This window comes from Belonocnema kinseyi, chromosome 1, assembly GCF_010883055.1.
Source record: "Belonocnema kinseyi isolate 2016_QV_RU_SX_M_011 chromosome 1, B_treatae_v1, whole genome shotgun sequence".
In the NCBI taxonomy this organism is placed as follows: Eukaryota; Metazoa; Arthropoda; class Insecta; order Hymenoptera; family Cynipidae; genus Belonocnema; species Belonocnema kinseyi.
Window position 1 is genome coordinate 111,206,975 of NC_046657.1, and position 18,147 is coordinate 111,225,121.

The 18,147-nt window shown below is 25.8% G+C and overlaps 1 protein-coding gene across 7 annotated transcripts in view; it reads right to left on the reverse strand.

Moving 5' to 3' along the window:
- LOC117178043 (CLIP-associating protein 1-A) overlaps positions 1–15,735 on the reverse strand; it is a 139,464-nt gene extending 123,729 nt beyond the window's left edge. For all 7 annotated transcript variants that reach the window (XM_033369749.1, XM_033369511.1, XM_033369663.1 and 4 more), the window contains exons 1-3: positions 14,771–15,735; positions 6,083–6,188; positions 5,793–5,964 (exon numbers count right to left, since the gene is read on the reverse strand). In XM_033369749.1, coding sequence (XP_033225640.1) covers positions 5,793–5,964; positions 6,083–6,188; positions 14,771–14,959 — 467 coding nt within the window. In that variant the 5' untranslated portion in view covers positions 14,960–15,735. The remainder of the gene's footprint in view (positions 1–5,792; positions 5,965–6,082; positions 6,189–14,770) is intronic.
- Positions 15,736–18,147: the final 2,412 nt, after the last annotated feature.

An 18,147-nucleotide genomic window follows, 5' to 3' on the forward strand; every position in this document is an offset into this window, starting at 1 on the left:
GATGTAAAAAAATATATTTTAACAATCAATTCCAACGGCATCAGCCGGTAACGTTGTACACGAAAATACGAAACCTGGCGGCCACTAGACGAAGCTCTAGAGAGTTCGTATATTCGTGTACAACGTTACCGGCTGATGCCGTTGGAATTGATTGTTAAAATATATTTTTTTACATCTTTCGAATTTCGAATTTAGGCAATAAATAAATACATCAAATATTGAATTCTGAATTAGTGATAATTATACCTATACTCCAAATTTTATCCAAAATACACTTGAATGTTGAATTATTATACAAAGTTGACAAAAATTTTTAAAATTATTAAAAATAAATTGAATACGGCAGTGCATTGGCGCTAGTAGTAACTTTGTTCTACAGAGCTATGTAGTACCATATGAAAAAATGCATAAATATTAAAAAATAAATATGAAAAACTATTAAAAATCATTTTTTATTCATAGATTAGAGTCAGGTAGTAAATGAGCCGTATGTATTTACTTATTATTTTGTGTAACATAGGAAAAAGCGAAATAATTGACATAATTCAATTTTAAAAAATTCCATGGATCTTCAGAACTTATAAAAAAAAACTAATAACGAATGCGCAAATGAAAGGAAAAAATTACCAAAAATATATATTATTACGGAGTTATAAAAGTTCTTAAATTTCAGATAAAGACAAGATTTTTACAAAGAAGGAATATGATAAATTTTTTTAATTTATGTAAATATGATTTGGAATATTTCAGACGTGTCAGAAAATAATCTAGAAGATTTTTTAGACATTTATTTTATTTTATAGGACTTTACAAAATATTGTGACAAATTCGAGACTTTTTAAAAGATATTTAGAACTCTTAGAAGTTAGGAAGGAATCAAGAAATATTTGAGAAATTTTCGAAATTGTTTTCCATTTTTTAAATATTTCTGATCTATTTAAAATGTCTTAAATTCCTGATAATATTTTTAACTGACTCGAATATTTCTCAAAACTTTCAAATATCATTCAAAATAAAAAAAATTAAGATCTTCTTAATTTTCCCAAAAATGTTAAAAAAATTTGTTCTCTTGAAAACTTTCCAAATGATTTTAAAGCTTCCAAAGTGTAGTTCTGAAATGTTTAAAAAGCTGTATTTCTACAAATCTTTTAGATTTTAAAATTCATTTTGAATCTCTTCAATTCTACTAATCTTTTCTTGAATTCACTCGATTCTTTATTTGTTTTTACATTCTCATCATTTACGATTGAGAAAGTATTAGAATTGTCGGAAATTTGACATCACACTTTTTCAACGGACCTCCACGTTTCGAGACCCCCTGAACCCGAAAATCAGGTTTTCACGGTGGCGTCTGTCTGTCTGTCCGTCCGTCCGTAAACACGATAACTCTCGAAAAAATGAACGAATCAAATCCATCTTTGGCACACTTTTTCTAGGTCCTAAAAGAAAGGACGAGTTCGTGAACCAGCTATTTGTGATAAAAATTCAAAAAGTGAGCGCATTTTGAAAATTTTTGAGACCACTTTTTTCTGAATTTGAAAATTCTATGTACGGATATTTATAGTATTGAAAAGAACAAACAATTTATCCTAATGACTTTTTTCGATAAAAAGAAAATTCTCAGAGTTATAGCGTTTTCACAATTTTTTTAATCAACCGAAAATCAAAATTTGAACCCGAAACACGCACTATATGAAAAAAAAGTCAAGAGAAGAAAAATATTTCTTTTTGAAATCCCTGCAAGATTATCATAAACAATTTTTGGATTTTCTTCAAAAATCGAAAATTCAAATTTTGATTGCACAAAAGATAATGGAAAATAAAAAATTCCATTTTGTGGACAAACTATGTAGGATAAAAAAAAAGATGAATTAACAAAAATGGTTATCTCAAAAAAGATTTACAATTTTGTTAAGAATCACTTCTTGATAGGACGCGTACTTCCTGTTTTATTCGTGAAAAATAACGTTGAAAAAAGTAAGACAAAAAAATGTGTGGAAAACGACGAAAGTTATGAGAAAAAAATCCAACAAAACCTGTTTACAAATGCCTGTCGGAAATGGAGCGCGCAGCGCGAGTGTCGCAATAAGAATGTGTATGTCAAAGCCTATGGAGCTTTGAGAAACTTAATCTTTTACTATACTTAATTAAATAGATAATTCAGAATGTGAAGACGCATATAAATACTGCCATCTAAAAGAGCTCTTTTTGATAAAGTTTTTTTCAAGCATTCAAAATGCAAAGAATAAATATCCGAGCGCGATGCGCGAGGTGTAATTATGTTCGAGCGCGAAGCGCGAGACGCAACCGTCGCGCGCCGTAGACGCGCTAAAACTTGCGAGCGAAGCGAGCCGCGCGCGCACCGCGTGATGAGAATGTGCCCACGAAGCGGGCAGATTTTTTAATTTGTAATCTTACCAAATTAAAACATTTGCTTTAAAATCTTGTAAACACTTTAAGAAAGTGTAGGAAATCAATTGATATGTTTAAAATCCTTTTTTTAATTTTCTTTTAATGTTCATTTTTCAGAATAGAAAAATTCTTTAAATTTTGCACACGAATATAGGGAAAATTCTTGTTTTTAAACTTGTCATACCTTCTGAACCTTTTAATCTCTCAAAATTATTTTAATTTTTCCTGCATTTTTTATTTATTCTGAAAAATTAAAAAAATCGCCTGAAAATCTTTCAGATTCTTCTTGAACCTGATAAAATTTCTTTAATTTTAGTGAAACTTTTAAAAAATCTTTACAGATTTAATTATTTTTTAATCGTTTCAAAACTTCCCAATATCTCTTGAAATCATTCAAATTTATTTTTTGAATTATGTATCTAATATGGCAAAATTGCAAAATTTTATTTTAAAATCATTGGCACACCAGCATTTTTGTCCTCTAAATTTTTTTAAATATAATATTTTATAAACGGAATAAAACAGTCTTTCATATAAAAATTTCAAATGTATTAATTTATTTACAAAAAAAAGTTTTTTCTATTTTAAAAGACAACTCTTTCATAAAATACTGCAATTTTCAACAAAATAATTAAATTTTTAACATAATAGTTGAATATTCAACCTAAACGGACAAATTTCCGAACAAAAAAGTGTCATAGTTTATATTTTAATAAAAAAAGAATTAAATTTATAGAACAAAAGAAAGGAATTTTAAAACCAAAAATACGATTTCCCAATAAATAAAGATTTTGCACTCAAAAAATAAATAAAAGTTTATCTAAACTATTCAACCTTCAAACCAGAAGACAAATTTTCTTTACAAAAATTGAATTTTCAAACAAAAAATATGACTGTTAAACAAAAAAGTAATTTTCCACGAAACTGGAAATAAAGAAAAATTTCACAATGTAGTTTAGATTTGACCCAAGTAGTTTAATTTTCAATTTAAAAAAATTGAATCTCAACAAGATAATTAAACTTTTAACCAACGAGATAACTTTTTAACTAAAATGTAATTTTTTACAAAAAAAAGTGTTTTCTTAGCAAAACGATTCAACCAAATCTTTCAAACAAATTAGTTGAATACTCAAGCAAGGAAGAATGATTTTCACCAAAAATTTGCATTTTTATTTTTAAAACAAGAATGAAATTTCTTCTAAAACATATGAAGTTTTAAATCAAAAAGAAAATTTAAAAAAAACAGTTGAATTTTTGGTTCAAAACGAATTTAGTCAAGTTTTCACGATAAAACTGAATTTTTTAACAAGAAATAATTTTCTACCAAAAAAACTTGAATTTTCAATCCAAAAAGACGAATTTTTTTAACCAAAAAGGATGCATTTTTAACAAAATAGTTCAATTCTGTACCAAATAGTTGCATTTTTAACCAAAAAAGATCAGTTTTGTACGAAAACAGATAAATTTGTATTAAAAAACCATTTTTTTTCTATAAATGGAACTTTCATCTAGAAAATATTTCTGTTAATTTTTCAACACCAAGATATAAATTTTAAACAAAAAGTAAATTTCCTACGAAATAGTTAAGTTTTCAAGAAAATACTATAATAGCTTAATTTCTAACAAAACAGTTGCATTTGTATCAAAAAAAGATTTATTTTCTGCTAAAGCAGGTAAACTTTAAAATAAAAAAGACAGATTTTAAAAAAAGAGTGGAAATTTCAACTGAAAAATTAACGAAAAAATGCAATTATCTATAAATTAAAATAAACTCTGAGTTTCTCATAAATTCTCAGAGAATTTATTTCTCGGTTATATTCTCGGTAATATTCTCATTCTCCTTACCGTTATCAAAATAATATAACCGGCTCAGAACTTTAGTTTTAACGGTTATATGCAGCAAAAAACGGTTTATTTATGTAATTGTTGTAAAAATGACGCGGTGGATTCAACTAATTCTGAGGAAAAATGGTTTAGTTTTTATTTGAAAAGAATAATTTTAAGTTCTGATGATTTTAAAATGTGGGGTAAAATAATCTGGAAGACACTTCGAGACAATATTTTTCATTTTTCGGGATTTACAAACTTCTTAGGTAAATTGAATTTTCTCAGGGTGTCAAGAGAATAAAAAAAACGTTCTTAAGATGCAGGGAAATTTTGAAATGATTGTTTTGTAAGGAATTTCAAGAGAAAATTGAAAAAAGATCAGAAAACATTTTGAATTACTTCCTAAAAAATTTTAATAAGTATGTAAAAGATTTTAAAGCAATTTTTTTCAAACGTTGCCATATTATATAATTTTTTTTAAAAATTGAGTAAGTTAAAGAGATATTCCGAAGTTTTGAAACGATTCAAAAATAATAAAAAATTGTACAGATTTTCTAAGACTTTGGTAAAGTTTTACGAAATTAGTTTCAAAAATGATTAAAAAAGAACCTCAAAGATTTTAAGGCAATTTTAAACATTTTTCAGAAGAAATAAAAAATGCAGAAACAATAAAGATTTTTTTTTTAGAGATTTGAAGGTTTAGAAGGACTGACAAGATTTTAAAAAAATGTTCCTTATATTCGTTTGAGTTTTAAGTAATTGTGTATTTTGAAAAATAAACTATAAGAGAAAATTAAAAAAGATTTTCAATCATATCAAATGATTTCCTAAAATTTCGAGAAAGCATTTACAAGATTTTAAAGGCAAACCTTACAATTTCATAAGATTACAAAATGAAAAAAAATAAAAAATCGGGTAAATTCAAGAAATATTTAGTAGAATAGAATATATTCAAAATAAATTTAAAATTTTAAAAGATTTTTCAAAATTTAAATTTTTGAAGATCTCAAATTTAAACTTTAGAGCTTTAAAATAATTTCGAAAGTTTTCAGGAGAATAAAAAAATAGTCTTAAAATTTCTGCTAAAATTTAGAAGAAATTTTTTTTTTATTTTGAATCATATTTAAACATTTTGAGAAAAATTCGAGACAGTTAAATATATTTTTAGGAATTTAAGACGTTTTAAATAGATTATAAATATTTGAAAACTGGGAAACATTTTCGAAAATTTATTAATATTTCTTGATTCCTTCCCAACTTCTCAAAATCCTAAACATCTTTTAAAAAGACTCGAATTTTTCGTAATATTTTGAAAATATTATCAAATAAAGAAATATCTTTAAAATCTTCTACATTTTTTTCTTGCACGTCTGAAATATTCAAAAAAAAATTTTTTTTTCAAGAATCTTATGAAAATTATATTTATATAAATTAAAAAAATAAACTAATAATACTTATTCACTTGTTCTCAATTCGTGAAAACCCTATTTTTTAGAAATGGATGATTTTTATGTGCAAATAATCTGAACAATGAAAAATAAACAAAAACTCACTCGTTAAGCGCAGTCGTGAGAAGAATCATGGCATCCTCCCTCAATTTTGCATTTTTATGACTGAATGCAGGTTGCAGTCTGTCGACCAGTTGTTGAGGGGTCATACTGCCCTTTTCCAAAATTTTCAGAATCACCAACTGAGCCTTTTCTCTCGTCTGATCTTTGCTATCACCTGGAAATTCACACAAATATTTAATTTCACAATCAATAATTATCAAACTAATAAACTTAACTTGAAATCGAAATTAAAATATGCAGTCTTGCTTTTTTTCTTCAGTTTTGGAACTTACCCAATTTGTCGATAGTCGCTGGAATCACCGACGAAATGTAGGGCTTGAAATCGGTGCCCATTCTATCTGCTAGGAATGTTAAAACCTCCAATCCATTTTGCACGACCTGAAAAGAAGGAATAATTAGTGTTGGGCAAATTGAATAACTAGGAAGATTTTTTGTGTTAAAAAAAAATTAATATCGGGCATCACAGTCCCTACGGGATAAAAAATAGGGACCAAAGGGTACTTTTCTCACGCTCAGATGCAAATAAATTCAAGATAAATTTATGAGACTTCAAAACAATTCAAGTTAAATTCAAAAGAATTCTAAATTGCTGTAAACCATTTTTTAAAATAAAATTCATGGGTTTCTGTCAGATTTGAATAGATGTAGAGCAATTTAAGGTAAACTAGAAGAATAAGATGAAATTTATAAAAAATTAAGGCGAATTAAAAAAAAATCAAATAAATGGAAAAAATTTTAAATATTGAAAAACTTGATTGAATTCAATAAATTTAAAATGTACTCAGAAAAAAATCAAGAGAATACAAAATAATTGGATAAAATTTCTCAGAATTAAAGGCGAGGTTAAAACTATTTAGGATCAATCAAGTAATTTTTTTAAAAATTAAAAACAGAATTAAATAGAATTTAGTGATTTTAGAAGAATACAAGTAAATTAAAATAATTTAGGAGAATTAAAAAAAAAGAAAGGTTTCAGGGTAAAATTCGAATAGCAAAAAAATAATTTGCAATTCGAGAAGATTTCCAAAAATTAAAAAAAGTGTACATTATTAAAGATTTCGAAAAAAATTTCAAAGCTTTTGAAGAAGTTTGAAAGGATTCAAGAAAATAAAAAAACTTTTCTTGAGATTCCCGGAACATTTTTTAACGAATTTTTAGTTTGCAAATTTAATTTTTAAACAAAATTTAAAAAGTTTTAAAAATATTTTAGGGCATTCTTTCAGTTTTGAAACATAGTTCCAGTACGTTCAAAACTTTTAAGCTGACTCGCACTTTTCCAAAAATTTGTCAAAATCCAGAAAAATAAAAATATACTTTTTCGACATATCGGAAATCTTCCAATTTTTTTAAAATTCCTCAAGAATCTTAAGAAAATTATATATTTAAATAATCATAAAAACAAATAAGCAAATAAACAGTTAAAATTTACAAATAAACATTTATAAAGCCTGATAGACCAGACAAAAATAAATGTATGTCGTAAATTTTTATTTTGTATTCAAGATTATTTCTGCCTTAAAATTATAATTTGGGTGATTTTTTTCATGACTGTAAATTCTTTTTTTTTTGTTAAAAATTAAACTATTTGTGTTCTTTTTGGTTTTAAAATTAATCTATTTTTGTTGAGAATTATACTATTTGCTAAAATTTCGTTTGTTTGTTAAAAATACAACTGGTTAAAAATTAATTTTTTAATTAAAGATTCATCATTTCAGATGAAAATTCATGCCTACTGTTGAAAATATAATTACTTCGTTGTAAATCCATATTTTATGGCAGAAAATAAATCTTTTTGGTAGAAAAATATTCTATTTGTTAAAAAAAAAATAAAATGAATGAAAAACAATGTTAAAATATGAAAAAAACTTGATTGAATTCAGTAAATTCAAAATGAACTCAGAAAAAATCAAGAGAATACAAAATAATTGGGTAAAATGCCTCTGAATTTGAGGTAAGGTTAGAAGAATTTAGGATCAATCAAGTAAAAACTTTTAAAAATTAAAAAAAAACACACAGAATAAAATAGAATTGAATGATTTTAGAAGAATCCAAGTAAATTAAAATAATTGAAGAGAATTAAAAAAAAATTAAAGAATTCAGGGTGAATTCCAAAAACAATCTCAAATCTCTTCAAATATTTGAAGCCCTGCTAGTTTCTAATAAGAGAAGTGACTATTGGCTACAAAACAACTCAAGTTAAATTCAATAAAATTCAAATTAATTGGAAAACATTTATAAAATCGAAAAATTCCAATGTCTACGAGAAGAATGATATGAGATTCATAGAAAGCAATGTTAATTATACGAAGGATTTAACATCACATTTATTGAATTGAGTGAATATAAAAGAATTCAGGGCGAATTTTAAATAAATTGCAAATCAATTGAAATATTGAAATCCCTTGAAATGGTTTTAATCTATTGAAAATGCTTTGAAATCTTTTAAAATACCCTACAATATTAAAAATTTTTTTAAGTTCTTTCAAACTATTGAAAAAATAAAAAAATGTCTGCGAATTGTTTAAAATTTCTTTAAGAATATTTCAAATCCTTTGATATTTTAAAATCTCTTCAAAATTTTTAAAACTCTTTAAAATGCGTGGGAATTGTTTGAAATACCCTAACGTATTACAAACCCTTTGAAATTCCATTAAATTCTGGAATTAACTAAAAATCTCTTCAATATTTTTTTAAATAACCTAAAATATGCCCCTTACTTTAAAATCATTTGAAGTCTCTTGAAATTTGTTAAAGTTCTTGAATAGCCAGGAATTTGAATATATAACTGGAAATATTTCAACTCCTTTGATCATTTTATCAATTGATCTTCAGGCTCAATAAAATAAAAAGATTTAAAAAATAAAAAATTAAATTAATTAGAATAAATGAATAAGAATTCATGGTGAATTACAAAAAAAAAAATTTTCAATCTCTTCCTATATTTAAAACCCTACAGAATTCCTCACTTCTCATGCATAAATTCTTTAAAATCCTCTCAAATATTATAAAATTCCGTGAAATTCTATGGTCATATTTCCTGAAATCCTGAAAAAATGTATTAAAATACATTGAGAGATTTAAAATCCCTTAAAATAATTGAGATCTTTGGAAATCTAATAAAATCCTGTGAAATCTTTTAAAGTATCTAAAAACCTTATTAGGTTCTATAAACACATTTCATATCTTACGAAGTTCTAGAAAATTCTGTCTTAAAATATTTCAAACGCTTTGAAATGCCTTAGAATTAATGAAATTAATAAAAAAATCTTTGGAATCTTTTAAAATTCCGTCAAATATTCGTTATTAAGAACTCTTGAAAATGCCATAGAAGTGTTAAAAATACCCTAAAATTTTAAACATTATTTAAAATTATTGACAGTGAAGCTTTGATCTTATTGTATATTTTTGTAAAATTCCATTATGGGCTGCAAATAGAGTACCATAGGGACCAAATTTTGAAAACATGATACTGTAGGGACCTTAACTGAATATAAGGGTACAAAAGGGGATAGGACCGGTCTGTGGCCTGTAACATTAGAAAATTCTGAAGAATTACTTATTTTGTTATACATTTTTTACTCTCGAATCATTGTTAACTATAAAAAAAATAAGAATATTTGGAGCCATTGTGTTTCATTGGGTCGAGGAGAAGAGTCCCAGAAAAGAAATTACAAACAGGAAGGTAATAAGTACAATAAAAAAAGGCCTCTTCTAAATATAGACGTGAACGGGTCGGCATAAGATCACCTTTACATATATCTGCCAAGATATATTCCTTTCGTATTCGCACAACTAAAATAATATGTTTTTCAAAATGCGAATTTGTACCTAGTTCCCTGATAAAATAAAAATCAAATTTCCTTATTAAGACATCAAATCCTATATATTTTTGCATATTTTATTTGCAGATATAAATAAACATTCAAATGAAGATACAGACTTTAAACTTATCCAGATCAATATTATTTTTTATTTTTTGAAGCTACGAGGCATATAAAAATGAAGCAAAAGACGACTGTAAAGAAATTTTATAAACTTAAATTTCAAGTTAATTCAAATAGAATTCTAGCAATTCAAACATAATTATAGTTAATTTGCATATAATTATAGTTGATTCAAATGGAAACAGAACAATTAAACCTAATTCAAACTAAATATTCTAATTCACAGTTCTAGATTATGTATTGTGCGTGTTTCAGGGATGCCCCCGGTTATTTTGTGCCAAGAAAGAAAAAAATCGTACTAAGCGTTTTTAAGAATAAAGATTTGTTCATTTTTAACAATTAAAAATCTCATTTTTCTCGAGAACTATACAAAATAGAGATAACAGTGTATAGTACAAAATTGGTCAGCTTCCTGAAATCTATTAAATTGTACCCTTTCCTGATGTTTATATTGTTTAATTAAAATTTCTTCCAAAAATATAGAGAAAATTGATTAAAATCGGCTAAAAAAGCATTTAGTTTAACGAACTTTAACATTTTATTTTTAAAAACTTTTGTTTTTAGTTCACTGAATATGTAAAGAACAAGTTCTATGAGATTATTAGGGTTCCTGAGCTTCAATTATTATACGATTAAGCCATTTCCCTTTCGGGGTAGGCGTGACTCACTCGATGACGAAGGGAATAATGGGAGGAAGGGGGTGTAGATTTTTAGATTGACCTAGAATTCACGTGTTATTCATTTAAATAACACGTTCGTTCCGCTACACTGTTCCAATCCAGGTTGCTGATCAATCTTTATAGCGATCGCCCCACCTAAAGAAAAATAGGGGTTTACCTCTAAAATTGAAGAAACATAATTTTTATCAATTCGAAATCTCATTTTTCTCGAATTATAGATAAAAACAAATTTTTCTTTACCTTGAAACTCAGGAACCTTAATAATCTCATGGAACATGTTCTTTAAATACTCAGTGAAGTAAAAACAAATTTAACCCCTTTTAGTTTAAATGCAAATGTCTGGTTAAAAATTAATCTTTTTCGGTTGAAAATTACTTTTTTTAAATTCAATTGTTACGTAGAAAGTTCGTATTTGGGACTTGAAAATTCTGAATTTAGTAGAAAATTTAACTTTTTGGTTTAAAATGTATTTATTTTAGTTGAATATCTAAGCATTTTGTTGAAAATTAGTTTTTATTGTTAAATATAACTGTTTTTTATTTCTAATTGAGACCTTTTTCAAATATCAACTATTACTGTTTTTGTTACAAAATTCTTTGTGTTGAAAGTCCATATTCTCAGATTGAAAATTCAACGATTTAGTTTGAAATTTTTTTCTTTCTTGACTAACATTTTTTTTTTAAATTTAACTAATTTGTTAAGAATTCATCTTTTTGGTTTAAAAATCCATCTCTTTCTATAGAAATGTCACCCTTTGTGGTTAAAAATGCAGGCGCATGCTTAAAAATTCATCTGTTTCAGTCGAAAATTAACTTTCTTGTTGAAAATGTGTATTTTGGAATTGCAAATTCAACAATTTGGTAGAAAATTTAACTATAATTATGGTTAAAAGAAAATGCATTTTTCAGAAAATTCGTCTTTTTTGGTAGCCTATAAATTTTTCGATTAAAAATGGACCTGTTAGGTTGGACTTTAAATTAAATGAAAGTTTAATCCACATTTTCCTTTATTTAAATTTGTTTATAATTAATTTAAAACAGTTCACCTAAGTTCAAATGGAATTTTAATCAATTATAATTTAAGTATAGCAAATTAAGTATTTAAGTATAGTGAATTAAAATTGAATTCAAGCTATTCAAACAGAATTCTATTCGAATTGAATTCTAGCAGCTAAAATTTTTCTTCAAATTATAAGCCAAAGTAAATTGTATAAGTGATATCTGGGAAAATTTAAACTAACTTTTTATTTTATAAATTAAATTTTAAGAGAAAAATAACAAAGATTTCAAAATATTTAAAATTATCTCCTAACATTTCGGAAAAAATGTGGATGATTTTAAAGCCTAATTTTTCAATTAGCAAAATAACAAAATCGCGATAATAACAATTTATTTCTTAAAATTCACGGAAAATTTTTAATGATTTTTTATTTTCAGAAATTTAGTTTAAGAGAATATTTTTAAAAAATTCCAAAACTGTCATAACAGAATCTGGAAGATTTTAAGGCAATTTTGTTTTTCAGAATTTTAAGAAAGAATTTGAATAAAATTCGAATAATCTTAGGACAGTTAAAAGCTTTAAACGTTTTGGAAATAGCAAAATATTAATTTGAAATTCGAGAAGATTTCCAAAAATTGAAAAGTGTACATTTTTAAAGATTTCGAACAAAATTTCAAAGCTTTTGAAGAAGTTTGAAAGGATTCAAGAAAATAAAAAACTTTTCTTGAATGTCGAAAATATCTGAAAGATTTTAGGGCATTTTTTTAATTTTGAAACATAGTTCCACTAAGTTCAAAACTTTTAAGCTGACTCGAAATTTTCCAAAAAATTGTTAAAATCCAGAAAAATAAAAATATACTTTTTCGACATATCGGAAATCTCTCAATTTTTTCAAATTCCCCGAGAATCTTAAGAAAATTATATATTCAAATAACCATACAAATAAATGAGCAAATAAACATTTTACATTTAGAAATAAACATTTATAAATCCTGATAGACCCGGCTACAAAAGATAGTTAAAAGATAATCAAAAATAAGTGTATATTATACATTTTTTATTTTTTATTCAAGATTATTTATGCCTTGAAATTATAATTTGGGTGATTTTTTTTCTTTCAAGACTGCAATTTTTTTTTGTTAGAAATTAAAATATTTGTGTTCCTTTTGGTTTTAAAATGAATCTATTTTAGTTGAGAATTATAATATTATTTCGTTGTTTTATTTGCTAAAAACACAACTGGTTAAAAAATATTATTTAAATTAAAGATTCATAATTTTAGTTGAAAATTCATCTCTACTGTTGAAAATGTAATTATTTCGTTGAAAATACAGGTTTTATGGTAGAAAATTAATCTATTTAATTGAAAACTGTTATTTTCGTGTTAACATTTTTAACTGTTTTGTAGAAAATTCCTCTCTTTAAAAAAAAATCAACCTTTTTGGGTTAAAAATGCAACGTGTAAAAGTTAATCTTTGTTCTCTAGGATTCAGCTAATTTGTTCGAAATTTGTCTTTTCTTGTATTAATTGAACTGTACTTTATACAAAATAAAAATTTTTTTTTTTGAAATATCATTTATGTAACAAAATTTTCGCAGAGAATACCCTTAAAAATATAAGCTGTACAATTTTTGAAAATTCTCATAAATTTGTAAAGTTCGCTTAGTGGTGAAAAATATGTTTTTCATAAACTCGATTAAAATGTAAACCCTACATTTTTAATATTTAAATTATGCTGTCAAGTTTATACATTATATAATTATGTTATTTACGTAAATAGTTTAAATGTTAAAAATTCTTATAATTCTTATTAAATAAGTTCTTAGAGGTTTTCAGAGGTCTTCAGAGGCGAAAGAGATTTTTTATTGAAGTTTTAAGTAAATATCTGAAAAAGCACTGCTTTTCTCTACTAATTCAATTGGAAAATCTGAAAATACTGTAAAAATTTTCTTTTAAAATTTAAAAATAGCAATGTTTTTTAAACTTATTTTAATGTTTTAGTTTCTATGCAAATATCTGACAGGACTTGTAAATTATTATTTTATAAATATATACTGATTTTTTTTTAGTACGTCAGTATTTAATTTAAATAGAAAAAAATGACTCAAGTAGATATTTATTTGTAAATTTATTCAATTTTGTTGAGTTGAAACTAAAATGTCTTGAAGTTTTTGCAATAAATTTTGTCGATGAGATACGAGTCATGATTCAAAGGTGGTCTCAGTTTATACAAACAAGGTGTGAAAGTCTTTCCTTATTTGAACGTTACTTGTCTCTCCCAACTTGGACATTCGTAAGAGTCACAATCTACTTTGACACTAAATCTTTTTCAGAATCAATCTTTTACACTTTGCAAAGAAATAATCGAATTTATATTTAATTCGTATTTTATAATAAATAGGAATAAAAAATAATTCATATAAAAAGGAAGGACCTTGGACACAATTGCAAATTTGGCAGCTTTCAAATTCAAAAGTCATTTGTGTATTGTAAATTTTGCAACAAAACTATAAATATGAAAAAAACAGAACTAAAAATTATGAATAATTAGTAATGGGATACAAATTATGACTTGTTTTATTTAAAAGAATATTTGAACTTATAATGCACAGTTTTCGTGATGTTTAATATTCTCTGAGCATAAAATGGGATTAATTAAATCAGTCGATTAGTCACTGACAACGTCAACCGTGCAATAGGGACGGTTTATTATGCCTTCTTTCTTGAACAAGTTTGTCCTACGCCTTTTGCTAAAATGCAGTGACATTTTTGTAATTTGTGCCAAAAAAATGAAAGGAGGAATACATAAAATCATAAAAACTTCGTAATCTGAAATATTTTTAATTTTATGCATCAAGACATTGTAAATATGATTCAAATTACATTTTCTGTCTCATATTCTAATTTAAGAAATAAAACTAATGTACAATAGGTTTTTTCCCAAGAAAATAAATTAGAAAAAAACATTATCCTATGCAATTCACTGGATTTTAGAATTATAATCATTATCGGTTATTCGCAATATTATTATTGAGAATATGACTATAAATAATCTATTTTTATTACTATTTTGAATACAAAAAGAACACAAATATACAATTTCTTTTTTTTTTTAATTTTAAATAAATAAAAAAAGTAGGGAATTTTATACCCGTCAAAAAGTTTTACCTTATTTTGGAGTAAAGTTGTTTTTTACTCCTAACAACGGATTTACAACAACAAAATACGGGGAAATGCAGCGTTCTTGAAACAAAAATACTACGGGATTTAATTTACTTGAGTTTAATATTTTTAAAAGTAAAAAAATCACAAAATTAGGTCAAAAAAATTACTCACTTTTGGACTGCCATTGTTGAGCCAGGGTACGATGTTATCAATGAACAATCCGATATCCTGGCACTCTATACTCTTGAGTGGATTGCCCAAATAATTGAAAAGGAGAGTTCCCACGTGCAGTTTCTTTTTAATATCAGTTTCTGACAGGAGTGGCAGGAAGCCATCCATGTCCCTCGGATTCACGGCCATCCTGGATTTCCTCGTTCACCAAGTTCCCCAGGTTCTCGAAAAAATCAATTTTTCTCACTTGAGGCACATACTTCACAACAATTCCAACCTAAAAATCCTCTTTTGCTACCTTTGACCCCAACCCGATTTTCGCAATTTCCCTTCAAAAACACAGCTGCGCTCCAACCTTCACAAAACCTTCGCTCCAAAATCACTTTCACGAAAAAAATGATAATAGTTCAAAACACCCGCGACACATCGTTTCCTCGTCGAATTTTCTCCTGAATAAAAACGATAAAACGTCAGAACTTCATCTCTGAACTGTCACTTTAGAAATGCAGCAGGATCAACAAAATTAGGACTTCTCGTCCACTTTTTCCTCGAAATCGCCGAAAAAGATGGCTGCACTTCAATGGAGGAAGTGGGAATAAATAAGAGGAGGTTAATTTATTCTTTTTGTGAGAGAATTTTTTATTCAGTTGATCACTGGTAGACCACATTCACATTTTTTGGAAAAGGGTTTTTATGGTTTAGGGAGTTTTTGGCGGGAGGGGTTTTTGCGTCAGAATTTTGAGCCGATTTACCGGAGCTTTTTTCGTCAATTGGGCCAACAAGGCCGGAACACTTCCGACAATTGGATGTATAATCAGATAATTTAGACTTTTCGTTTAGAGAAAAAGACTTTTTTGAGAGATTAAAATGTCAAAAATCGAGGCAATAAATTCTTTTGAAGGTTTTAGTGGGACTCGTGAGAAGTGCCATAACGAAAACTTGGACCACGAAATGAAGCAAGAAAAGGCACACAAACACACCGAGAAAACTGATGGACGAAAGGAAGATTTTGATTGGTTGAGGAATTCAGCTCGGGGATTGGTCGAGAAATATCGCGCGAAAGAGAAGTTGAATTTGAATTTCTTAATTCGGAAATGAGAATATTTTTGGGATTTTATTAGTAGGATTATGAATTTATATGAACGTAAGCCAGGTGTAAATATTTGATAATGATTTAATCAAAATTAAATTTGAGCAATTACAGTAAGTTCTAGCAATACACTCAAAATTCTAGCATATTTTAACAGAACTGGAGTTTTTTCATTAAATTTATTCTACAACAAAATGGAATTGTAGCTATTCAAATTCAGTTATAGGAATTCAAGATGAATTTTAGGAGTTCAAAATATATTCTAGGAATTTACAGTGAATTCTGCGATTTTCAACTAAAATCCAGGAATTCAAACTGAATTCTAGCAATCCAAGTAGTTTTTTGAAATTGAAAAAGAAATTGAATTCTAGATAATTCAAGTGGAATTATAATAAATTAAAATTATAATTAAAACTCAATTCTAGTTCATTCAAATAAAATTCTAGCAAAAAATTATATTTAATTTATTTCAAGTTGGTTTCTCGCCAATTTCAGTTGAATTTGAGTCAATTCAATTTGAATTGTATTTAATACAAATGAAATTCTGCCAATTAAAACGGAATTCTTGTTAATAATTTCCATTTAAATTTCAGAAATTTAATTTGAACTGATGTTTTTGTAAATTCTAGCGATTAAAGCTCCATTATAGATCATTCTAATGAAATTCTAAAAATATTCTAGGTAATCAAGCAAATTATAGTAATTCAAATTAAATTTGAGCATTATATAAATATAAATTTAGTTAGTTCAAGTCGAATTCTAGAAAATCAAAAAAAATTTTTAAGAAAAGTTAAGTGAAATTGAATTCTCGAAATTTACATTATAATTAAATTCAATTTGAATTGTACCAATTCAAATTGAATTGTCAAACGTTCAAGTTGAATTAAAATGAAAATGAATTTCAGATAATGCAAGTTTAATTATAATAAATAAAATTATTATTAAAACTCAATTCTAATCCCATGAAATGGAATTCCAGCAAAAAACATAATTTCATTTGTTTCAAGTTTATTTCTCGCTAATTCCAGCTGAATTTGAGTCAATTCAATTTGAATTGTATGAAGATCAAAAGAAATTGTAAAAACTCAAAGGGAATACTTGTTAATAAAATACATTTAAATTTGAGCAATTAAGCTAAATTGGAGTTAATTTGAATTGAAATTAATGTAAATTCTAGCCATTCAAAGCTCAATTATAGTTAATTCCAATAAAATTCTAACTGAAATAAATAAATAAATTCTGCTTGAATAAAATTTCAAATATTGTAATTTTAGAAAATTTAATTCTAGCAATTCAATTTGAATTCTAGAAATTCATGCAAACCCCTTTTGAAAAAGAACAAGAATCCAACGACCAAATTTGGACTACAACGAACAACAACAAAAAAACCTCCTATTGTAATCTGAAAAAAGCATCCGCTTCCTTCTTTTTTTCATTCTTTCGTATTTTTCATTTTTAATTTTTATTATTATTAAATTACAATAAAATAACATTCAAAATAAAAAAAAATAAATAAATAAATTTGCATTACTATAACATTATTCTCAGGTATCAAAAAGAGAGCACCTGTTCTTCGGTGCTGTCAATTTCTACCTATTTACTTTTTCTTGCCTTGGTAATGGTACTTGGTAAGGATACTTGATAAGGGTATGAATAACGAAACGTTGCTAATGCAAATTTATTATTTTATTTTTTAATTTTATTTTGAATTTTATTTTGTTTTAATTTGATAATAATAAAAAATAAAAAAGTGGAAAGAAAGAAAAAAGAAGGAAGGGGATGTGTTTGGTTAACTTCTCATTTTTCTTTCCTCTTTTTTATTTTTCTCCGAAAATTATCTTTTTTTTAATTTTTTCAGATTACAATAGGAGCTTTTTTTAGATATTTATTGTGGTCCAAATTTGGTCGTTGGATTCTTTTTTTTTAACAGGAGTTTGCATCAATTTGATTATTGAACATTAAATAGGATTTGTTATTTGGATTTTTATCTAACTTAAATTTCTTAAATTTTAATCTAGAAGTTTAAATAAAACTCTAAGAAATTTACATTTAATTTTGGTTTAATTATATTATATTATATTTTTAAAAAATCAAGTTGATTGAAATTCAATTCTAGAAATTCTAATTGACCATATATGCAATAAGTTTAACTACATTAATTCAAATTCAATTTCCGTACATTTCAGTTAAATTAAAGTGAAACAGAATTCTAGATAATGCAAGTTGAATTTTAATAAATTGATTTTAAATTTTATCAAATTAAAAAGTAATTCTTACAATTCAAATA